The sequence below is a fragment of the Lethenteron reissneri genome, chromosome 16 (genome assembly GCF_015708825.2).
Source record: "Lethenteron reissneri isolate LAM-NWPU_2019-01 chromosome 16, ASM1570882v1, whole genome shotgun sequence".
NCBI lineage: Eukaryota > Metazoa > Chordata > Hyperoartia > Petromyzontiformes > Petromyzontidae > Lethenteron > Lethenteron reissneri.
The window spans coordinates 6,057,886-6,084,674 of NC_083794.1; the positions used below are offsets into that span (position 1 = coordinate 6,057,886).

A 26,789-nucleotide genomic window follows, 5' to 3' on the forward strand; every position below is an offset into this window, starting at 1 on the left:
TTCGTAGCGCAGCGTAGCGCTAACCGCTACACTACCGCTCCCCACTCTGTACACACACAGACACACACAGAGACACACACACAGAGACACACACACAGAGGACACACTCACCAGACACACACAGAGACACACTAACACACACACCCAGACACCACACACACACAGACACACACACACAGATACACACACAGATACACACACACAGACACACCACACACAGAGGACACACACACAGACACACACAGAGACACACACACAGAGACACACACCAGACACACACCAGACGAGTTGGTATCCCCAGTGTTTATGTTTATGCCAGCTCGTAGCAGCAGCAGCAGGTATTAATTTAAGGCCGAGTCGACCTAGAGGAGCCCCAGGGACGAGTTCTGATACCGCTTGCCTCTGTGTACGATGCTATTTGGTTATTTCGGTGAAGTCACGTAAGGTAGAAAAATAATAATAAATCAGGACGTTTCGATCGCCGCACAAGCAAACATCTTCAGGTGGGAAAACGGTGTCTTGTGTGGCCATCGAAACGTCGTGATCGATTCATTCCTGCAGTCACGAAAGCTTCACATCTGTGTACGATGTTAAGGGGGGGATTCAACACAACAACAACAACAACCGCCATTCGCCACTAAGTGGCGGTGACGTCACCACGACGCTCGTGCCAGGCCATGTGCACCTTGAGGCCACGTGAAGTGTCGAACACCCGCTGGCAGGAGGTCACGGGGCAGACCCAGCAGGTGCCACGGATCGACTGACTGAGAAGACCGAGATGACTGGCTGATGCACCACCTGTGCCCCCCTACTGTGTAAACTTGCTGTGCTTTAGCCACCCGGCACACACATATGCACACTGACAAATACATAGCAAGCAAGCATACACCACCACCAGCATAGACATTTACACACGTGGACATGCCCGCGTACACACGATTCCAAAGACAAAGATCCCCCGTTGACTGTAGGGGCAAGTGCTGTTAGCGAGTAGCACCTACGAAGGCTGGCACGGTACACGAGCGGGTGGGGTGGCCAGCTCCACGCTCAGCCGCCTTTGTCTCCCCACTGTCGATGCTCACCACACCGCACCAGATACACATTTGAGGCTGAGTCGACCTAGGGGAGATCCAAGACCAACTCGGGTGGCCGGGTTCGTAGCGCAACGCGGTAACCGCTCTCCCCCCCCCCCACCACCACGCGCACAAACGCGCACGCAGCTCTAACAACAACATCAACAACATCAACAACAACAACAACCGACTTGCAAGCAACGGCAACGTCACCCGCAGCTCCGGTGCCAGGCTAGGTACTGGTAGGAGATCACGGGAAACACAACCCCCCCCCCCCCAGGTGGTTTAAGATCGACTAACCACGCGCACGAAACAACAGCAACAGCAACAAAGACAATCTTGATTTGACACACACACACAGACGCATTGCCGCCCAACTTATACATTACTATTTTTAATATATCACAAAACGCACGACGTAGACGCCACTCACACGTTCACACGCGGACCGCAATGTACACCCCACGCGCACCTAACGGGTGTGGACCAGCGTCGCGCCAACGTTGGCGGGCCAACGTCGCGCCAACGTTGGCGGGCCGACGTTGCGTGTGGGTTGCCCCCCGATGGCTCTCACTGCAGGGAAACCCCTCCCGAGATGAGGCTGCTGCTGCTCACGACGTTTGCGCCGCTGCTATGAGTCGGCATGCCCGACGAGATCTCTGGGGAGGCTGACGATACGCGCGGTTGCTGCTGCTGCTGTTGTTGTTGCTGCTGCTGCTGCTGCTGCTGCATCTTCTTATTCACTTTCCGTTCCTTCGCTCGTCGGTTCTGGAACCAGATCTTCACCTGCGTCGGCACAGCACGCAGACGCGCAGGTGTGCGCGTTAGCCTGTGTGTGTGTGCATACAGAACGCGCGCGTGTGTGCGTGGTGCGTTAGCCTCTGTGTGTGTGCGTGCGCATGCAGAGTGCGCGTGTGCGTGTGTGCGCGTTAGGCTTTGTGTGTGTCACAGCTACGACGGCGCACGGGTGGCACAGTCGGGTTCTTTACAATCGGGTTTCATTGTCTTTTATATTAAACCCGATCATCTGAGATTGGGAGAAATCCGGGTTAATTGGTTCTAATTGCGGCATCCGAGCGGAACTTCTCAACGTTAGTGTACGGTGGGTTTTTTTCTGGAATTTTTTGCTGTTTTTTCCCCCCTAGATTTTCAGTTTGCACATAGTCACATAGTAACTTTAAGATTTTTCTTGTTCGTGTGTTTGTTTGTTGCGGTTGCACCCGATTCAAGAGCCGAATGGCTCACAGTGCTATACCTACTAAATGAACTTAATGGGCTTCATCCATTCCAAGCTAAGGAACTCACTGGCGCCCACGATTGTGGAGGAGAAGCTCGTGTTCATCAAGACCAACCTGCCTGCCGCATTCTACAACTACCTCGTGCCCGATGGCCCCGAGTACGATAGCAGCACCGACGAGGGAAGCAGCCTATGCCTTGGATCAGAGTTTCGCATTCATTAAACCAGGTTTCAATCCCCCGAAATCGGGTTTAATTGTATTAAAGAAAAAACCCGATGCCTGCCGCTGTAAAAAAAAATCGGGTTTGTGTCCACCCTTGTGACATCGATCGAGTTCCTGGCTGGAGGCCCTGACCTGTCTCTCGGAGAGGCCCAGGTGCGATGCGAGCTCGGACTTGCGCCTGATGGTGATGAATCGGTTCGCCTGGAACTCCTTCTCCAGCTCCAGCCGCTGATAGTCCGAGTACACCACGCGGTACTTATCCTTGGTACGCGTTTTGCCTGCGGGGAAGAACGGAGAGTTGTTGTTGTTGTGGTGGTGGTGGAGGGGGTGGGGGTGGGTGGGGAGGTGATGAATTGAAATCAGGGAATTTTTTTGTCGGGGAAATTTTTACAGGATGACGTCACCCTGCTGCTGCTCTATATAAGAACGGGAGACACAGCAGAGCCTCACCATTCTGGCGAATTGCCCGATGATGCTGGATGCAATTACCAGCGAAACGTCGTACTCAAATTGTAAATGTTGTGGTTTCGCGCTTCAACACACCGGTGGGCTAAAGCACTGAACTAATTGTCTTTTGTCAACGTGACACTTTTTTACTGATTGGCCGTGTCGGGTGGTGGAGGGTTACGACACATTTATAAATAACGCGATCTAAACCCAAAAACGTTGATTATGAATAATATTGGTCGCGAAAGCCTGCTACGTGTTAAACTGAGGGTTTTCTGCGTCCTCCCAAACCCCCACCCCCCTGGGCTCCCCTCCCCCCCGCCCCCTTCCCTGCCCCCAATTGGGGGGGGGGGGGGGCACGGAAATATATTCCGGAGCTCAGCCATGGGCAGCTCCAGCTGAAATGAAGGACCGATTTATATATATATTTATATATTTATTTATTTCAAACACCAAATCAAAACTAAATGTACTTGTTAAAGTTACGACGTATATCCGATGAGTGTTCCGGTTGTGTCGCGTGTTGTTCGGCGACATGTCCGACGTTTCGCTTCACCTCCCCGGGCGAGGCCTTGAACGCCGTGCCAAACCATCGCGCGCGTCGCCCCGAACGAATGCACAACAGCAGCATGGGCAGAGGCGTGCAATGAATACGTGAATAACGGTAACAAGTTCTGATTCTGCACAAGCCGCGACTAACCCAACTCAGGAGTGGCGTTACGCTGTTACGCTGGAGCTAATCACGTCTGCACCGAGGCTCTCACAGTAATTCTAGATTTGAAGCTTTCGTGGCTGCAAGGATTCATATTCTTAGGTTTTTTTTTCTCGGTAAATTTACGTAGGTAAAAAAATGAAATTAATAAAAGAAAAAGAAAAGAAAAATCACGACGTTTCGGAGGCAACACAAGCTTCCGTCTTCAGGTGGAACCGTCACAGCACGATAGCTGTATCAAGTAAATGAGAGAAATTCCAAGAAACAGTATTTCTATATATATACTGGTTGAAGGTGGGAGGAGCCAAGGTAGGCACGTGGATATTATTATTGTGAGGTTCGGTGCGGCTGAAGCACGCTGTTAGGAATGAGCCTTTGTTGTGTAAACTAGGTGCGGATGATGTAAAGGTGCGTGTAAAAGGGACTGAGCCTTTTTGTTATGTAGAGATGATGCGGCTGAAATCACTGCGGTCCGAATCCGCGGCCACGTATGGGACAAGTTTTTCGAGGCTGCATGGAGGCGCGTAATGCGAATGCGCACGAGAACAAGGGAGACAAACGCCGTCGACAGAGATCATCACGCAGATGGACAATTGACTGTGTGTGTGGGGGGGGGAGGGTGTCAGTCAGATCGATCGCGTCGTAAACCCTCCGCCACCTGACGCAGGCAGATTATTACTTTCGCCACGTGATGAAACACACGTGGCCTAATTATAGAGGCGGGTTTTGGAGGGGGTGTTAGATGGCGTCAATATATAAATGTGTCGTTAAACCCGCCACCACCCGACACAGCCAATTAGTGAGGGTTGTCACGTAAACAGACACATACCATCTTCTTGGTTCTTTCGGTAAAGTCACGTAGAAGGGAAGTAATAAAATAATAAAAATAAAACATAATAAAATTTCAATTTTATTAATTTTAATTTTATTTTAATTTTATTATGTTTCATTTTTATTATTTTATTACTTCCCTTCTACGTGACTTACCGAAAGAACCAAAAAGATGAATCCCTGCAGTCACGAAAGCTTTAAATCAAGACACATGCCAATCAGTGACTTACTTCAGCACCACAAGGTGCGTTGGAGAGTCAAGCCACAAACAGCACCCACAATTCGAGTGCACGATTTCACGAACCTCGCGAATTTTCACTGCCGGGTGAAGGTGGGTTTTAACGACACATTTACGCGATCTAACACTACACTATACAATCCTATACATTGCACTACTATACATTAGTATACACTACACTATACACTACTATAGACTACTATACACTACACTATACACTACACTATACACTACTATACATTAGTATACACTACACTATACACTACTAGACACAACTATACATTACTATACACTACACTATACACTACACTATACACTACACTATACACTACACTATACACTATACTATACACTACTAGACACAACTATACATTAGTATACACTACACTATACACTACAATACACTATACACTACTATACACTGGACTACTATACATTAGTATACACTACACTATACACTACTATACACTACTATACACTACACTATACACTACACTATACACTACTACATTAGTATTCACTACACTATACGCTACTAGACACAACTATACATTACTATAAACTACACTATACACTACACTATACACTACACTATACACTATACTATACACTACTAGACACAACTATACATTAGTATACACTACACTATACACTACAATACACTATACACTACTATACACTGCACTACTATACATTAGTATACACTGCACTATACACTACTAGACATAACTATACATTACTATACACAACACTATACACTACTATACACTACACTATACACTACACTATACACTACACTATACACTACTAGACACAAATATACATTACTATACACTACACTATACACTACTATACACTACAATATACACTACACTATACACTACTATACACTACACTATACACTACACTATACACTACTATACACTACTATACACTACACTACTATACATTACTATACACTACACTATACCCTACTATACACTACACTATACACTACACTATACACCACTATACATTAGTAGACACTACACTATACACTACTAGACACAACTATACATTACTATACACTACACTATACACTACTATACACTACACTATACACTACACTATACACTACACTACTATGCACTACACTATACACTACTATACATTACTATACACTACACTATACACTACACTATACACTACTATACATTACTATACACTACACTATACACTACTATACACTACACTATACACTACTATACACTACTATACACTACACTATACACTCCTTTACACTACTATACACTACACTATACACTACTCCACTATACACTATTATACACTACTAGACACAACTATACATTACTATACACTACACTATACACTACTATATACTATACACTACACTATACACTACACTATACACTACACTATACACTATACTATACACTACAATACACTATACACTACTATACACTACACTACTATACATTACTATACACTACACTATACACTACTATACACTATACACTACTAAACATTACTATACACTACACAATACACTACTATACACTATACACTATTATACACTACTAGACACAACTATACATTACTATATACTACACTATACACTACTATATACTATACACTACACTATACACTACACTATACACTACACTATACACTACTATACATTACTATACACTACACTATACACTACTATACACTATACACTACAATACACTATACACTACTATACACTATACACTACTATACACTATACACTACTATACACTATACACTACTAAACATTACTATACACTACACTATACACTGCTATATACTATACACCACTATACACTATACACTACTAAACATTACTATACACTATACACTACTATACACTATACACTACTATACACTATACACTACTATACACTACTATACACTATACACTACTATATACTATACACTACTATATACTATACACTACTATATACTATACACTACTATACACTAAACACTACTATACACTATACACTACTATACACTATACACTACAATACACAGACTGTAGCTCTTCCCTGGGACTGCGTGAACAGTTACCGTGACTGTGCTCCCCGCCATGCGTACTCGACTAACGAGTCTATAACACAGATAACAACCCCTGAAGGGGCCATACATTTAGTGCGTACTGTACGCATGGAGGGGGAAGGAGGAGGGGTTAACCCAAATGCGTTCACTTGCGTATGGGGGCGTCTACTGACAATGGGGTGGGTGGTGAAGCCTCGATAATAATTTGTCTACATCAACTGAGTTCGATAGTCCGGCGGTGTGGACTATCTGATTTGCTTCAACACGTGAATATTATTCATAATCCTTGATCATTTCTGCGTGGATTAAATATCGGCCGTTCTATAGGATTCGGGGGTGGTGGTGGTTTTGTAAAAAGTCCGCGTGCGTACAGAGAGGGGTCACGCTTTTGACAGATTGTGTTTGCGTGCGCACTCGATGGACGGCCCCAAACCATTCGCCACGATCCTGTCGCAAATCATTTGATGAAATGACGACGTATCTGCGAAACCACGTGAAACGGGGAAAGGCGTAAATCATCTGGAGGGGAACCCGCTGTGCACGAACATCAGCCCCGCAAGCAGCGAGCGGGTCTGCTGGCGGTGTTAGCGAGCACCGCTTCAGGTCGGCACGAATCACGCCGCGTGACGGAGCGAGGTTGGGCAACATCCGTGCACACACACACACACGTGCGTGTGTTTGTGGCAGAGGTCGCAAACGGGTTTTGATTCCTTACCCGTACCCGGCTGCACCAGTGGTCGCAAATGGATACCCGTACCCGTACCCTACCCGTACCCGGCCGGGTATCGGGTAGGGTACGGGTATCGGGTACCTGATTGCGACCTCTGGGATGAAGCCATGTTGCAGGCGCGGGTGGGTTGATTCTAGGAACTTGAATTGTGAGAAGAGACAAGACGTTGGGGAATGAGTGACAAACAGTTACTCACCAGTGACTCACGGCCTACCCGTACCCGTACCCGGCCGCACCAAGGTCGCAAACGGCTACCCGTACCCGTACCCGGCCGGGTACGGGTAGCCGGGTATCGGGTAGGGTACGGGTATCGGGTACCCGGTTGCGACCTCTGGTGTGTGGGGAGCGGTGGCGGAGTGGTTAGCGCACTGCGAGTTCGATTCCCGCTCAAGGCCGCGAACACCCGGTGGTGATTTTTATGAACCGGTCCTTGGCCTCCACCTAGGTCGACTCAGCCTTAAATGATTAGCTGGTGCCGTGTGCGGTAAACGTCGGGCGAGGCGCTGTCAACCCACCTCCTCGTTTATCGTGCCGTTCGTCATCGGTGCTGCTCGCCGACACGATCGCCTAAGTAGTCGTGTAAGCTGGTTGTGTTGCACAAACTGAACTTTAAAAAAAAATCTCGTGACTGGAAAACATCTTCCACTGGTGATGTTTACAATTTAATTTAGATTTAATTTTTCAATTTTATTCAAATTAAAGGTTTTTTGGGGTTAGTATCAACGTGACACATTCGTTCGCGAATGCCTGCGTACTTTGAAATCGAGGCCTCCCTCCCTTGAGATGTCACTGATGTTAGCCGTGACTGGGTGATCGGTGACACCATAACGAAGCTCCCTCGTGTACGAACCCCAAGCTCTCACTGTGAACCCCTCTCGACGACGACGGAGAACCATTGTCCAAGTCTTCCTCATTGCATACATACAAAGCAACAGACATACATAGCACGGTTGGCTACTACGTACGGTGCGAAAGAAGTTCAACATGCAACTTACACACAAACTGACATTATTATTATTGTGCCGCACAGGGGCAGCTGCCCTTCGTCGAGTCCCCCCCCTATGCCAGGAAGGACCCCGTCTACTGCAGCCGTGCATGGGAATAATTCGGATGAGGTCCGATGTTGAGTCCCTTTCAGAATACGTTCCGAGCATTAAGGCCCCAGAAACAAAACGCAAACGGTGACACCGCCCACACCCCCCCCCCCCCCCCCCATCATCATCATCGTGGCGCTGTCAAACCCAACAATGGTTTCAAATGTGTGGCAGGGCCTGACACTGCTGATGAGGCCTTATCGGCGAAAGTGGCAGGCCCCCTGCTCCTCTGAAAATGAGTGAAGGACGCTGCCTTTGTGCATCAAGGGCTTTAATGCATCAGCAGATTCTGTTGTTTAAAATTTTATATTGTAACCATTTCTTGATTTGTTTACTCACTTTTATTTTCTGAAGTTTTAATTCGCTGAATACTGTAGTCGTAATAGTTAGAATAATTGCTATGAATCGATCTCAGCCATGAATGTGATTGTAAATTAACTATATGGCGTTGTGAGATGCAATAAAGAATGCATTTAAAAAAAACCCGTAAATTATTATGCTCGTCTTGAATGCCACTGCCAATGAGACACATCACTCTTGATCTCGGCCGAGCGATGATGACACAGCCACCGCGAACACTCGAACCCTGAGTCCAACCAAGACAAAGTCTCCGCAGATAGACTCCAACAGACTGTTGGGGCAAGTGCTGCTAGCGAGCAGCGCCTATCAAGGCCGGCCCGGTGCACGAGGGGTGGATGGCCAGCACCACGCCCGGCCGCCTTTGTCTCCCCAGTGACGATGTTTACACACCGCACCTAGGAGAGACCCAGGACCCGTTCAGAAAATCGTCACTGGTGTTGGCCGTGAGCGGGCATCGAACTCGGGTCGCCGGGTTCGTAGCGCGGCGCGCTAACCACAACACTAAAACTCAACTATTTTGTTTAATCTTCTTGGTTCTTTCGGTAAAGTCACGTAGAAGGGAAATAATAAAATAATAAAAATAAAACATAATAAAATAATTCTCACGACGTTTCGGCCACAACGCAAGCAGCCGTCCTCAGGTGAAGAACAGGTCTGTCGGGAAGACAGCGTCATTGTGACTTTAACGAAAGAACCAAGAAGATGAATCCCTGCAGTCACGAAAGCTTTAAATCGAAATTTATTTTGTTTAATGTTACCAGGCTAGGCACACTGCGCTATATAGCTGCTTTTCAGAAGCGACCCCGGGTCACAAAGGATAGCCCGACGAATTGGCTCGACACGTGGAGATGTACAGCGGCCAAATCCTCTAAACGTTGATTCTGAAATGTGGAGGGGGGGGCCGGGAGGACACGGCGAGAAACATCCACGCGACCACGTGGAGAGAGCAGTTATGAGCTACCCGTCGGAGGCCGTCGGACTGCGAGAAGGGCTGCGTGCAGAACGAGAGAGAGCGAGAGAGTGAGCGAGAGAGTGACCGAGAGAGTGAGCGAGAGAGTGAGCGAGATAGTGACCGAGAGAGTGAGCGAGGGAGTGAGCGAGAGAGTGACCGAGTGAGTGAGCGAGAGAGTGACCGCGAGAGTGAGCGAGAGAGTGAGCGAGAGAGTGAGCGAGAGAGTGAGCGAGAGAGTGACCGAGTGAGTGAGCGAGAGAGTGAGCGAGAGAGCGACCGAGAGAGTAAGCGAGAGACTGACCGAGAGAGTGACCGAGAGAGTGAGCGAGTGAGTGAGCGAGAGAGTGACCGAGAGAGTGAGCGAGAGAGTGAGCGAGAGAGTGAGTGAGCGAGAGAGTGAGCGAGAGAGTGACCGCGAGAGTGAGCGAGAGAGTGAGCGAGAGAGTGACCGAGAGAGTGAGCGAGAGAGTGACCGAGAGAGTGAGCGAGAGAGTGACCGAGAGAGTGAGCGAGAGAGTGACCGAGAGAGTGAGCGAGTGAGTGAGCGAGAGAGTGAGTGAGCGAGTGAGTGAGCGAGAGAGTGGGCGAGAGGTGGGGGTTTACATAAAGCAAAGTAAAAAAAAACGAAATGATGAACGAAGCAAAGTGCCGACTACACCGAGCATCTTCTTGTCTCCACTGATCGTAAAACAAAAGAGGGAGAGACGTGAGAGAGACACACACCGCCGACCAAGCGAGGTCGTTAACACCCAGCCAGCAGTGATGCCACAACACTGCCGAGTGACCGCGGTGACCGCGCGCGATTGTGCGATTGTGCAACAGGCGAGGCGGCAGACGGACCACGCGGGAAGACACGGGGGGGGGTGGGTGAAACAGATCCACGGGGGTGAGACAGATCCACGGGGGGGGGGGGGAGAGACACGGCCGGCTGTACGCGTCGTGGGTTTGGGGGGGGGGCGGGAACATAAAACGTCGCTGGCCCCCGCGGTCGTATCAAAGCCGCACGATTTCGCGGGGTTAATCATTCGCCGCTTATAGCGCGCGGGCTCGCGCGGTGCCGTTTACGAGCTCCGGAGGATGAGAGACGCGAGAAGGGCTGCGTGCAGAACGAGAGAGAGCGAGAGAGTGAGCGAGAGAGTGAGCGAGAGAGTGAGCGAGAGAGTGAGCGGGAGAGTGAGTGAGAGAGTGAGCGAGAGAGTGAGCGAGAGAGTGAGCGAGAGAGTGAGCGAGAGAGTGACCGAGAGAGTGAGCGAGAGAGCGAGAGGTGGGGGTTTACATAAAGCAAAGTTGAAAAAAAAATTGACGAAATGATGAACGAAGCAAAGTGCCGACTACACCGAGCATCTTCTTGTTTCCACTGATCGTAAAACAAAAGAGAGACGTCGAAAGACGAATGCGGCGCTCTTTATTTGTTTATTTTTTCGACACGGAGAGGCCCGGGCGACTCCCCTTGTCGCTGCTGGTCATCGGCAGGAGACCGGAGCCGCGGTGTTTGCATAACGCGGGCGGTTGGAGAGACGGGGGGTGCGGTCGTGCTACGATGAAACGACTGCTCGTCCCTGGGAACGTGGAATTTCCACTACCACTACTGACTTCGGAGTCGCCAGCGCGGATGAGAGACGCCACACGCGCACTCCCTCGCCCTCTCGCCCTCTCTCTCGCGCTCGTCACCGTGGCGTGCGCGATGAACACCACCACCACCACCACGTGGCTTTTATTTCGTGTTGTGCGCGGTGCATTTAGCGCCACGGCGCGTGGATTTGTAGCGTTCGTTTTCATTTGTGTTGCTGGTGATTTTGTGCGTTTCGTATCGGAATCGCCTCCAGTGCTGTTGCTGCTGGCGGCAATAAAAGTTGTTTAGAAGTCAAACGTCTCTCTCGTGTTAGGCTTTGATCAAACTTCGCGCCTCCCCACCCCCCTATTTATCTGTCCACCTACCAACCAACTTATCTACAAACCTACTTCGTGCCTTACCGACCCACCTACCTTCTCATATACACAAAGATACCCCCTATAGCCTCAACAGACCGAAGGGGCAAGTGCTGTTAGCGAGCAGCACCTATAACGTCCGGCACGACACACGAGGGGCTGGGTGACCAGGAACCACGCCCGCTCGCCTTTGTCTCCCCAGTGGCGATGTTTACACACCGCACTGGGTACTCATTCGAGGCTGAGTCGACCTAGGGGAGGCCCAGGACCGGTGTCAGATAATCGTCACTGAGTGTTACTGTTGGCCGTGAGCGGGAATCGAACTCGGGTGGCCGGGTTCGTAGCGCAGCGTGGCGCTCACCACTCCCCGTTCACACACACACGCACATGCCTGGCTACCCGACCTACCAACACACATGAGCACTCCCCTATCTACCTCGAGACCAACCGACCTACCTCTGTCTTCTCGACAGACCTGTTCTTCACCTGAGGACGGCTGCTTGCGTGTGGCCGAAACGTCGTGAGAATTATTATTTATTTTTTATTTCCATTCTACGTGGCTTTACCGAAAGAACCAAGAAAACGACTTCCCTCCGTAACAACCTACCCATCTGACGACCCGGCTGCCACATCGTTTATTCAACCAGGCGAAACAACCCCCCCCCCCCCCTTTGAGATGGATGACGAACACATATCGATAGTTTCGATTTAAAGCTTTCGTGACTGCAGGGATTCATCTTCTTGGTTCTTTCGGTAAAATCACGTAGAATGGAAATAATAAAATGATAAAATAAAACATGATAATATAATAAACTAATATAATATAATAATTATGTTTAATTTTTATTATTTTATTATTTCCATTCTACGTGACTTTACCGAAAGAACCAAGAACACACATCGATAGCTGGAGTAACAACTCCAGAAACCCGTAGACGTTAATACTATTCGACGGCGATATACGTGGAAAGTGTACTAGTCCCCGTCATGTGAATGTGGAATTGACAACTGTTGACTCGGGACACCAAACGGGGGGTGACCTCCGTCTCAATGTTCCGTTGGAGGCAGGAAAAAAATCCATTCGGGAGAAAGAGAGAGAGAGAGAGAAAGTGGATTGAACCGAATTTTCAGAGCTCGCTAATTGAATTGCCTCTTTATTGGGCAATAACAGATAACCGCTATTGTTTGCGAGCACCTATTAAGCGGAACGCGTGTAGCGGCTAAACCAAAACAACGACAACAAAAACCCTTTACTAACTTAATTCTAGATTTGAAGCTTTCGTGACTGCAATGATTCATACTCTTAGGTTTTTTAGGTAAAGTCACGTAGGTAAAAAATAAAATTAAAATCAATAAAAGTAAAATAAAAAATCACGACGTTTCGGAGGCAACACAAGCTTCCGTCTGCTTGTGTTGCCTCCGAAACGTCGTGATTTTCTCTTTTACTTTGATTAATTTTTATTTTATTTTTTACCTACGTGACTTTACCGGAAAAACCTAAGAGTATGAACCATTTACCAACGATTGCAACGCGTGGCCGTCTTTGTCTCACCCCCCGTAGCTTCGCGCGTGACGTGGTCTCGATGAATCGATGCAATTCATTGTTGTTAGCGCATCAACGAACGCGCATCGGATTGTGCACGTGACGGATAGATGATGCGAGCTGCCAACGATATCCTGATGATGATGCACTCATGTCCCCTTACGATTCACTCCACAGCGACACGGCCGATGCACGTGAGCCGTGAACCAGCTGCGCCGCACCAGCTACCCGTTTAAGGCCGAGTGGAGCTAGGGGATGGCCACGCCACAGCTCGGATACACACTTGCCATTGGTGGTGACGATGTGCATCGCGGGTAGGACTCGAACCCAGGTCGCCTGGTTCGCCGCGCGGTGCGCAAACTCTAAATCGGCAGAGGACATCCAATTGTCAGCGCGTTGCACGTACGCGCCAATATTAATCACAGAGTCGCTATGCTACTACGAATAATAACAAGCTATAGTTTAGAAAGGGGCCTTTTCATATTGAAGCATCTCAAAGCGCTGTACGTAAAAATTAAACTACACCCACAAGTAGAAATACAATCTCGGAAAAATAGCGAGCTGATAAAAACACATTCCTCCTGCGGAGGGAGCTGGTAGGAACGTTGGGTTGCTCGGTCAATGGCCAGGGTCAACGGCGGCGTGGTGTATTCCGCAAATATGCCCGACTGTGAGGGCGGGCACAAGCCGGCGTGAGTCGGTTAAACGTTGAGTTTTATAAGGGCACCACGGGGTGACCAGCCCCTCCCCACCCAGCCCCACCCTGCCCACCCAGCCCCTCCCTCCCCACCCAGCCCCACCCCACCCACCCCCCACCCACCCCCACCCTCTCCACCCAGCCCCTCCCCACCCTCCCCACCCAGCCCCTCCCCACCCTCCCCTCTCCACCCAGCCCGACCCCTCCCATTTTTGGATGCACGACGGACGGACGGACACAACAATCCCCTGTGGGCTGGTGTAACCAGGAGGTTCCTACCAGAAACAACATCAGTGACTGCTCTCAAAATTCCAATGAAATGAAGGAACTGTGATGACGGCGAAAATAATAATAATTGCAGAGTCACGCAATCAGACAGTAACATTGTAATCATCGTCTTGAGCTACAGGAAAAGCGCTGTTGAAGAAATGCGTGAGTTTTAAGACGGTGATTTTCAAAGTGAGTAAGTCTCCGACATCACCCGACACTGCAATCCCGGGCGCGATGATTTTGTTTGCCCACGTGGGCGGTTTGTTTGATTTTTTTTACCAAATTCGATAAAAAATATATATTTGCCCAATCGTTTTACGCCGCCACGCGGTTAGCCACGTACGGTGCGAAAGAAGTTCGGTTCGGTTCCACACGTGGCCTACTCTACGGGGATCTTGAGCGCCCAACGTGCGAAGCAAACGGCGCGCGGCGTTTATGGCAACAACAACAACAACAGCAGCAACAACAACAAAATACACCAGCGGTATTAACCGGAGCGGCCGCCGGCTGTCGAACCGCGAACTTGGAGGTGCACGCTCTACCCCCCCCCCCCCCCCCAGCCTCTAGGGGTGCGAGATGCCCTGTACTGAGCACCGAAGGCTGCGGTAGGGGGTGAAGAACCACTGCTCACAACGCATCCTACAAATACTCCAAACTCCAGCTCCGTACGCGCTCCGTCTTTCCGCGTTCGCCCATTCGCGCCTCGACATTCAATCAAAAATTAACCCGATCCCGCGCCCGATGATTGTTAAACACGTTCCACGTGACGCGCTCGGCGGTCAACGGTGTCTGGGTCACGTGGGTACACACGCACACGTACACACGCACACGTACACACACACGTGGGAACACACGTACACGCACACACACACGGAACACACGTACACGCACACACACACGTGGGAACACACACACACGTACACACACACACACGTGGGAACACACACACACACACGTACACACACACACGTTGGAACACACACACACGTGGGAACACACACACATACACACGTGGGAACACACACACATACACACACATACACACACACACGTGGGCACACATGTACACACACACGTACACGCACACACACGTGGGAACACACGTGCACACACACGTACACTCACACGTACACACACACGTGGGAACACACGTACACGCACACACGTAACACACGTACGCGTACACACGTGCGAAATTTGACATACAAAAAGCGCAATGATTAGAATTACGATGTAGTTGTTCTCCCTGTGTGTGTATGTGCGTGCACGCGCTAAGCGTAGCGGTGTACGCGCTGCGCTACGAATCCGGCGACCCCGGTTCGATTCCCGCTCACGGCCAACACCAGTGACGATTATCTGAATCGGTCCTGGGCCTCCCATAGGTCGACTCAGCCTCAAATGAGTACCTGGTGCGATGGGTAAGCATCGCCACTGGGGAGACAAAGGCGGCCGGGCATGGTGCTGGCCACCCCACCCCCTCGTGTGCCGTGCCGGCCTTCATTGGTGCCACTCGTTAACAGCACTTGCCCCAACAGTCTGTTAAGGCTACACGAGGCATCTTTGCCTTTGCACGCATGCATTTTTGTGTGTCTCTCGCATGTAGATCGACTCACCCTGAAATTAATACCTGGCTCGGTAAGCAAACATTGGCACCGGGGAGACAAAGGCGGCCGGGCGTGCTTCTTGGCCACACCACATGCCGCCTCAGCCTTCATATTCTTAAGACCCTTAACAGGTTCAACATACACGCACGTCAATAAAACCATTCGAGTAACATAAAACAATTCAATACGAAGATAAAATACCGTGTGTAAAGTCTCTCAATGCACAAGCGTGTTATGTATATATGTACACAAATACACGTGCGGCACTTGCAAGCAAAGATCAAAGATCAAAGATCCCCCGTATAGCCTTAACATAGTGTTGGGGCAAGTGCTGTTAGCGAGCACCTATGAAGGCCGGAACGGTACACGAGGGGGTGGGTGGCCAGCACCACGCCCGACCGCCTTTGTCTCCCCGGTGGCGATGTTTACACACCGCACCTGCTCCTTATTTAAGGCTGAGTCGACCTAGGGGAGGCCCAGGACCGGTTCAGATAATCGACACTGGTGTTAGCCGTGAGCGGAAATCGAACCCGGGTCGCCGGGTTCATAGCGCAGCGCGCTAACCGCTACACTACCGCTCCCCACACTTGCAAGCACAAAGACAAAGATCCCCCGTATAGCCTGAACAGACTGTAGGGGCAAGTGCTGTTAGCGAGCACACACACACATGCACACACGTGCACACGTGTGCGCACGTAACAACACTGCACATGGCACGCAAGCGATGGGTGCACGTTAGTCGAGGACGCTCCACGCGACGCGGCGGAGATTCGTTTGAGCCGCTCGGATTCACTTTTTTTGGGTCGCTTTTTATCGGCTTCGGCGTCGCACTCCGCGGGCCTCGGAATCACCCGTGGCACCGATTCGACGAAAGTTCCCGCAGGAGGAATCGATGCGCTGTGCCCGGATCTCTCCCCGTTCACCAGCGCCGAGCAAGTGGGGTGGGCAAATCATTGTCCGCGTTCCTCTGACGAGGGCGAGTCCATCCGCGGGAGAACGGATGTCGACTTGGTCAATATGCATAATCAACGTTTTTGGGTTTAGATCGCGTTATTTATAAATTTGTCGTAACCCTCCACCACCCGACACGGCCAATCAGTAAAAAAGTGTCACGTTGACAAAAGACAAATAGTTCACTGCTTTAGCCCACCGGTGTGTTGAAGCCACAACATTTACAATTTGAGTACGACGTTTCGCTGGTAATTGCATCCAGCATCATCGGGCAATTCTGGCGAATTGCCCGATGATGCTGGAAACGTCGTACTCAAATTGTAAATGTTGTGGCTTCAACACACCGGTGGGCTAAAGCAGTGAACTATTTGTCTTTTGTCAACGTGACACTTTTTTACTGATTGGCCGTGTCGGGTGGTGGAGGGTTACGACACATTTATAAATAACGCGATCTAAACCCAAAAACGTTGATTATGAATAACATTGGTCGCGAAAGCCTACGTGTTAAATTGGTCAATATGGTAAAACATTAAAATTAATAATAACAGCTGTCGTGGCTGTGACGGTTACAGCTGAAGACGGAAGCTTGTGTTGCCTCCGAAACGTCGTGATTTTTATTTTATTTTACTTTTATTAATTTTAATGTTTTACTTACGTGACTTACCGAAAAAAACTAAGAATATGAATCCTTGCAGTCACGAAAGCTTCAAATCGAGAATTGGTCAATATGGTTTCTTGCGGAAGTGCAGAGTTGGCCTGATAACTTTAATCTAAATTGTCTTGTGGTTGTGATTTTAAGCTTTCGCGATGATGTTGCAGTCGAAACGTGGTGAGAATTGTATTATTTAAAATTTTTGTTCTTTTATTTTTCCCTTCTACGTGACTTTACCGAAAGAACCAAGAATAAGAATGCGTCTTATGGTTGTTATTGTTTGACTTGCATCACACTGGGATTTTGAAAACACAGCCTTGTAATACGGGTGGGGTTTGTTTGCTTTTCTGGAAGATTCGCTGGTTTATCCCAGGATGTTTCTGTTGCGCCTCGTCGCTTGTTAAGATGTTTATCCGTTTATGTGTTTTGTCAAGAGCCGCATGGCTTATACAGAACTACATCTAATAAATGAAAATTTAAAACTTGAACTTGACTTTCCCGCAAAGCGGCACTCGTTGTTTGTGTGTTTGTACCTCTGCCGAGCCGTGGGGCGTTTTGCAGTGGAGATTGACAAGAGGTCACGTGGCCTCAAACGTGCACCTAGCCTGGCACAAAGCGCCGCGTGGCGACACGTCCACTGCCACTTGAGAATCGGCATTTTTATTTCGCCCGGAGGAATCCGATGGGCAGTGAAGCTCTTTTATCAGTTTCATTCATTAGGTACGAGGGGGTGGGTGACAGCACCACGCCCGGCCGCCTTTGTCTCCCCACAGCAGTTACTCGTTTGAGGCCGAGTCGACCTAGGGGATGCCCAGGAGCGGTTGAAATAATCGTCACCGGTGGTGGCCGTGAGCGCGAATCGAACTCGGGTCGCCGGGTTCGTAGCGCAGCGCGCTACCCGCTACACTACAATGCGTTACACTTCCACGTGCGCGGGTCACGTGACAGATGTGACGTCACAGCTCACTTGCCGTGCAAAAAACATATGCATTATTGAGCTCCCCCCCCTTAAAAAATACCTAAGTCTATTTTTATCATTTTTGCATGGTGTACATTCTGGAAAGTACCCACATGGCAAATTTCAAGTTTGTTGCATGTCGGGAAGTATGCTAAACATTTTGAACAGACACACATTCACAACTTTGCCTTATATATATGGAGATAACCCTGTGAGCCATGCGGCTCTTGACTCGGGTGCAACCGCAACAAACAAAAACATGAACAAGAAAACATCTTAAAGTGACTGCACGCAACAGAAAAATCCAGGAAAAAAACAGCAACGTCTTCCAGGGAAAAAAACACCGTATTTTTAACTTAGTGGCGAATGGTGATTATTGTTGTTAATTCTAGACTTGAAGCTTTCGTGACTGCATGATTCATATTCTTAGGTTTTTTCGGTAAAGTCGCGTAGGTAAAAAAATTAAAATTAATAAAAGTAAAATAAAAATAAAAATCACGACGTTATTTATTTTTATTTTACTTTTATTAATTTTAATTTTTTTACCTACGTGACTTTACCGAAAAAACCTAAGAAAAATGTTGTTGTTGTTGTTGCAGTGTCGAACTTTACGCTGATCCGAAAGCTGTCATCAATCAACTTTTTAAGCCGTAATGTCTTGCGACCAATTGTAAGTCCACCAGTAATCGTACAGACGTGGAGATATCCCAGCCTTCAAGGAGGTCACTGCGTTCGACCCACGACCACCCTGTCTACCGAAACGAGGTGCACACTCAGTCTGACACGCGCTAGGGCCTTTGGGGACCAATATTCTTCACGATAAAAGTTTTTTTTTTCTTTTGTTTGTTTTGGGTCAAAACGCGTCAAGTATAATTGTGTCCATCTTCTTGGTTCTTTCGGTAAAGTCACGTAGAATGGAAATAATAAAATAATAAAAATAAAACATAATAAAATTATTCTCACGACGTTTCGGCCACAACGCAAGCAGCCGTCCTCAGGTGGAGAACAGGTCTGTCCTCAGGTGGAGAACAGGTCTGTCTTCTCGACAGACCTGTTCTCCACCTGAGGACGGAACCAAGAAGATGAATCCCTGCAGCCACAAAAGCTTTAAATCGAAATGTAATTGCGTCGTTAACCCGCCACCAACCGACACAGCCAACCAGTAAGGTGTGTCACCGTAAACGAAAAGGTGCCAATTCATGAGTTCCTACTACTCCAACCCAGCGGTGTGTTGGTGAGTGAGCCCCGCAACATTGAACACATTCCTCCTGCGGAGGGAGCTGGTAGGAACGTCGGGTTGCTCGGTCAATGGCCTGCAGGGTCAACGGCGGCGTGGTGTATTCCGCAAATATGTCCGACTGTGAGGGCGGGCACAAGCCGGCGTGAGTAGGTTAACGTTGAGATTTTATAAGGGCACCACGGGATGACCAGCCCCTCCCCACCCAGCCCCTCCCCACCCTCACCACCCAGCCCCTCCCCACCCCAGCCCCTCCCCATCCAGCCCCACCCAGCCCCTCCCCACCCTCCCCACCCAGCCCCTCCCCACCCTCCCCACCCAGCTCCTCCCTGCACGACGGACGGACACAATAATCCCCTGTGGGCTGGTGTAACCAGGAGGTTCCTACCAGTATAATTTGTGTGCCGTGATGTTCCGTTGGTAATTAACATCCAGCATCATCATCGGGAGATTTTTTTTGCCAGAAACGAAACCCGAACGCCTTTATTCTGAATGTCCACACATTGACACAATTCACACGCGGTAAACACACGTTTAGCACGCGGTAAACACACGTTTAGTGGGCTACCGTAGCCCCTGCACCCCCCAACTTGTTGTTGAATGTTGATTTAATCGAGTGTACCCCCCCCCCCCCTCGACACCGCCGCCCCTTGGCTGACCCCAACGTGATTCTGGGAAATCAACGTGAATGAATTCGCAAGCGTCAATATTGTAATCGATTTTGGCCATTTCGTGAGGTGTGGTTACTCTCGTAAATCGCGTTGTTAACGATCAATGCGTTTAGAAATAGTATTATTTTATAACGTGCTATGCTATTGCGTGGATAAACACTTTAATAGCAGTTATTTTATATTGGCAGCTTCATACCTGCTTAGTCCCCAATGACTCTCATGTAAGATATAATTTAAAAAGTTTATACATAACCCCACGTATCACCACCCCCCCCCCCCCCCCCCCCTCTTAGGATATTGCCACGTAGCCCCAGCGGGTCTGCGTATCGCCGGTTTGAGATCCACTGTTAATGTAGTGTATAGTGTAGTGTATAATGTAGTGTATAGTGTAGTGTATAGTGTAGTGTATAGTGTAGTGTGTAGTAGTGTAGTGTATAGTGTAGTGTATAGTGTAGTGTATAGTGTAGTGTATAGTGTAGTGTATAGTGTAGTGTATAGTAGTGTAGTGTATAGTGTAGTGTAGTGTATAGTGTATAGTGTAGTGTATAGTGTAGTGTAGTGTATAGTGTAGTGTATAGTGTAGTATATAGTGTAGTCTAATGTGTAGTGTATAGTGTAGTGTATAGTGTAGTGTATAGTAGTGTAGTGTATAGTGTAGTCTATAGGTTAGTGTATAATGTAGTGTGTAGTGTAGTCTAATGTGTAGTGTATAGTGTAGTGTATAGTGTAGTTAAATGTGTAGTGTATAGTGTAGTGTATAGTAGTGTAGTGTATAGTGTAGTGTATAATGTAGTGTTTAGTGTATATTGTAGTGTATAGTGTATGTTATAGTGTATAGTGTAGTGTATATTGTAGTGTACAGTGTATGGTGTGTAACACCCGTTACAGCTGTTGCAGGAAGAAGGCAGCCAGACTCGGCGCCAGCAATTGCCCAAGCTCTGCGCTCCTATATTTGGATGGTTGCCCAACTCCACACATATATATAATATATGCACATATGCACAGTATATAGATGCAGACTGGTAACCGATGATCAACAGTTATCGTGGGACCTATTTGCCAGTATCAAAGGATGAAAAATAAGAATAGATTTGACACTTTTTCTGGAACGTTTGTTCGTGTGGATGTCCGCCACAAGTGCCATGCGTGGTTAGTGCAGACTCGGTTTCTCGCAAAATTTGTTTTTATCTATTTGGTGTTGGAACACCGTAACACCTCCTGTTTTATTTCCAGACGGGATAAACACCTATTCTCGTTTTGTTCGGACTGCTTTTAAATCCACTCCCGCATGCACACACGACGCACACAACGGGAAGGCGCGCGCACGTACACGCGCACACGCACCCAGCACTCCTATGGGAGAGCACAAAGATAAAGATCCCCCGTATAGCCTTCACAGACTGTTGGGGCAAGTGCTGTAGCACCTATGGAGGCCGGCACGGCACACGAGGGGGTGGGTGGCCAACACCACGCCCGGCCGCCTTTGTCTCCCCAATGGCGATGTTTACTACGCACCGCGCCAGGTACTCATTTGAGGCTGAGTCGACCTAGGGGAGACCCGGGATCGGTTCAGATTATCGTCGCCGGTGTTGGCCGTGAGCGGGAATCGAACTCGGATGGGCGGGTTCGTAGCGCAGCGTAGCGCTAACCGCTACACCACCGCTCCCCTACAAACATCTGTACACACACACACACAATCCCGCACCTTAACACGGTTGGCTACGTACGGTGAGAAAGAAGTCATACATACATAAGACCACACACATTGTACAGATATAATACTCGCAATGCGCCGGAACTCGTCAGATCTTTAGGCCGCTCGTATTTTTCTCGCGTTGCTTTCAACGTAGCTTTTTTTTAGCAACAATAATAACAATTGTACAATTGTAAGGTTGGCGCATTTCATCCGTGGATCCCACCAATGCGCCACGAGCGGGTAGGGGAAGTAAGCATAAGATGAACAGAACCTACAGGGTACAGGGCCAGCACTAGGGCGGATAGGGGGTACAGGACATTTTAAAGAGGCGAGCTTTCAAGACAGGACTCAAGCAATAGCGCTCACGACTCGGGTTGTCTTATTAGCGACGGCAAAGTGAGGTTCATAGTCTGGGAGCTGCCCGCTGTTGCAACAGCCCCATCACTCACCTACTCACTCACAAACTCACTAACTAACTCACAAACTCACTCACCTACTCACTCACCCACTCACCCATCTACTCACTCACCCACTCACCTGCTCACTCACCCACTCACTAACTCACAAACTCACCTACTCACTCACTCACTCACAAACTCACTAACTAACTCACAAACTCACCTACTCACTCACACACTCACTAACTCACTCACACACTCACTAACTCACTCACAAACTCACTAAGTCACTTACCCACTCACTCGCCTACTCACTCACACACTCACTAAGTCACCCACCTACTCACTCACTCACCCACTCACTAACTCACTCACCTACTCACTCACCTACTCACTCACCCACTCACTAAGTCACCAACTCACTCACCCACTCACTCACTCACCTATTCACTCACACACCCACCTACTCACTCACAAACTCACTAACTAACTCACAAACTCACCTACTCACTCACACACTCACTAACTCACTCACACACTCACTCACTAACTCACACACTCACTAAGTCACTTACCCACTCACTCGCCTACTCACTCACACACTCACTAAGTCACCCACCTACTCACTCACCCACTCACTAACTCACTCACCTACTCACTCACCTACTCACTCACCCACTCACTAAGTCACCAACTCACTCATCCACTCACTCACTCACCTACTCACTCACACACCCACCTACTCACTCACCCACTCACTAACTCACTCACCTACTCACTCACCTACTCACTCACCCACTCATTGACTCACTCACCCACCCACCAACTCACTCACTCACCCACTCACTCACCCACCTACTCACCCACTAACTCACCCACCTACTCACTCACACACCCACCTACTCACTCACCTACTCACTCACACACCCACCTACTCACTCACCCACTCACTAACTCACCAACCTACTCACTCACACACCCACCTACTCACTCATCCACTTACTCACTCACTCACCCACTGACTCATTCACCCACTCACTCAAACACCCACCTACTCAATCACCCACTTACTTACTCATTTACCCACCTACTCACTCACCCACTCACTCACTTACCCACTCACTCACCCACTCACTCAGCCACTCATCTACCCACTCACTCACCCACTCACTCACCCACCTACTCATCCACTTACTCCCCACTCACCCACTTGCTCACCACCTACTCACTCACCCACTCACTGAGTTACCCGCCCACTCACCCACCCACCCACCCACCCACCAACTCACTCACTCACCCACTCACTCACCCACATACTCACCCACTCACTCACCCACTCGCTCACCACCTACTCACTCACCCACTCACTGAGTTACCCGCCCACTCACTTACTCACCCACTCACTGACTCACTCACTCACTCACCCACCCACCCACCCACCCACCCACCCACCAACTCACTCACTCACTCACCCACTCACTCACCCACATACTCACCCACTCACTCACCCACTCGCTCACCACCTACTCACTCACCCACTCACTGAGTTACCCGCCCACTCACTCACTCACCCACTCACTGACTCACTCACCCACCCACCAACTCACTCACTCACCTACTCACCAACTCACTCACCCACCTACTCACCCACTCACTCACCCACCTACTCACCCACTCACTCCCCACTCACCCACTCACTCACTCACCCACTCACTGACTCACTCACCCACCCACCAACTCACTCACTCACCCACTCACCCACTCACTCACCCACCTACTCACCCACTCACTCACTCACCCACCACCTACTCACTCCCCACTCACCCGCAAGCAGACTCACTCACCCACTCACCCACCTACTCACCCACCCACACACCCGCAAGCAGACTTAGCTCTGACCACTCCGATTGTCTCATTAGCGAAGGCAAAGCGCAGTTCCACAGTCTGCCAGCTGCGCCGTGCAGGCAAACAGCGCCGTCACCACAGGGACGGGGCCTTGACCTCGGAGTGCCGAGACGAAGTCGATCCGAAGTTCTCAGGGACCTCCGGGGATCAGTGCCTGTGAATCCCGCGGGGCCTAACTTACCGAGTCCTCTATGGGTCAGCAAGCAGAGTCTCATAGTCCACTCAATGGTCGACCGGCAGCAAGTGCGGACACGGGAGAGAGATAGAGAGAGCAGGTGTGATTATGTTTAACACGGTGGCTTTCGCGTGCAACGTTATCCTTACGGATGAGGTAATCATCATATTCGCCACTCGGGTCCATGTCTTAATAGGCAGCTTCGTTTCCTCCCAAATATCCTGCGGCCAATTTCGATTTAAAGCTTTCGTGACTGCAGGGATTCATCTTCTTGGTTCTTTCGGTAAAGTCACGTAGAAGGGAAGTAATAAAATAATAAAAATAAAACATAATAAAATAATTCTCACGACGTTTCGGCCACAACGCAAGCAGCCGTCCTCGGCTCGACGGACCTGGTTTCACCTGAGGACGGCTGCTTGCGTTGTGGCCGAAACGTCGTGAGAATTATTTTATTGTGTTATATTTTTATTATTTTATTATTTCCCTTCTACGTGACTTTACCGACAGAACCAAGAAGATGTATCCTGCGGCCGATCGAGCAAAGCCCTCTGACTCAGCCGATGAGAGGCACCTGCGTGTCAGAACGTCCGCACAGTTTCGCTTTTGTGCCGAATGAATGATGTTGAGACGATGCATTCCCAGAAGGCCGTGGGATGGTGGTGGGGGGGTATGAAACACTCTTGTTGTTGTTATTGTTGCTATTGTTGTTGTTGTTCTAGCTCAGGGGCGGGGAAACCCTTTTTTCTGCCAAGGGCCATTTGGATATTTATAACATCATGCGCGGGCCAAACAACATTATCAACTTAAACATTAGCCTGTTGTTATATTTGGTCAAATATTTCATTAACTCACCCCTAAAGCGATGGGCTGTAACTGCTTCTCTTTGGCGAGGCGTGTGATGTTAGCTGGTGTTGATGATGTTGCTGCTGCTACTCGCAACTGCTTTTCCAGATTTGCTCCTAGATGTATTGAATTTCGAGTCCCGCCTGCAGTTGCCTTGGCAGGGCCAGAGACCAAATGATTTCGGGGGCCTCATACGGCCCGCGGGCCGGACGTCCCCCACCACCCCTGTGAATCTAGCTGGAGAGAGACGGAGATGCGAATGAAGCGTTTCGTTTGCCGCCTCTGAGCGTCTTTGCGAATCGTCCGCAGAGGAGAAAAGGAGGAGCAGCCTCCAGCCCGCACTTGAAGACATCGACAAGAATGAATGAGTAGGCTACCCTCATGTTTTTTTCTTTTTTTACCTTTTCTTGTTTCATTGTATGTAACGGCAGAGATTATGGATTAATAAAGTACAACCATAACCACAATCATATAAACAGAAATCTATTTTATAGCAATATATTGGGGGGGGGGGGCATTTTGAGAATATTTAAATAATGGGGGGGGGGGGGGGGATGTGGGGGGGGGTGATGTGCCCGCCCCCCAAATCTATTATAATGACGGCCTCGCTCCGTGGGTTTACTCTGTGGCCCGTGGTCTGAGTTGCGTGGCCACGATCGCAATGCTCTGGCGCGCGTGTGTTTCATTTCCTTCTCGCGAAGGGGATGTGCACATGGGCCTCTTGGTGAACGTCAAAGCCAAAGGCTGTGCGGTGTCTGGGGTCTCCAATTCGATCTTCTTTTTTTCTGGAAATTCGCGTTGTTCCGCTCTGCTCGCCAGGCAGGAGAGAGCGTGGATGGGAGTGGAGTGAGATGATGAGAGGGGAGAGGTAGGAGAATGCGTGGATGGGAGTGGAGTGAGATAATGAGAGGGGAGAGGTAGGAGAATGCGTGGATGGGAGTGAGATGAGAGGGGAGAGGTAGGAGAGTGTGTGGAGGGGAGTGGAGTGAGATGAGAGGGGAGAGGCAGGAGACTGCGTGGAGGGGAGTAAAGTGAGATGAGAGGGGAGAGGCAGGAGAGTGCGTGGAGGGGAGTGGAGTGAGATGAGAGGGGAATGGTAGGAGAGTGCGTGGAGGGGAGTAGAGTGAGATGAGAGGGGAGAGGCAGGAGACTGCGTGGAGGGGAGTGGAGTGAGATGAGAGGGGAGAGGCAGGAGAGTGTGTGGAAGGTAGTGGAGTGAGATGAGAGGAGAGAGGTAGGAGATTGTGTGGAGGGGAGTGGAGTGAGATGAGAGGGGAGAGGCAG

At 49.2% G+C, this 26,789-nt stretch overlaps 1 protein-coding gene across 2 annotated transcripts in view; it reads right to left on the reverse strand.

The window, feature by feature from the left end:
• Nucleotides 1–473: 473 nt before the first annotated feature.
• LOC133342883 (homeobox protein CDX-1-like) overlaps nt 474–26,789 on the reverse strand; it is a 51,680-nt gene continuing 25,364 nt past the window's right edge. The window contains exons 2-3 of one of the 2 annotated variants that reach the window (XM_061552245.1): nt 2,666–2,811; nt 474–1,859 (exon numbers count right to left, since the gene is read on the reverse strand). In XM_061552245.1, the coding sequence (XP_061408229.1) occupies nt 1,644–1,859; nt 2,666–2,811 (362 nt within the window). In that variant the 3' untranslated portion in view covers nt 474–1,643. Of the gene's footprint in view, nt 1,903–2,665; nt 2,812–26,789 lie in introns of both variants that reach the window. The other variant, XM_061552246.1, reaches the window with a different exon arrangement.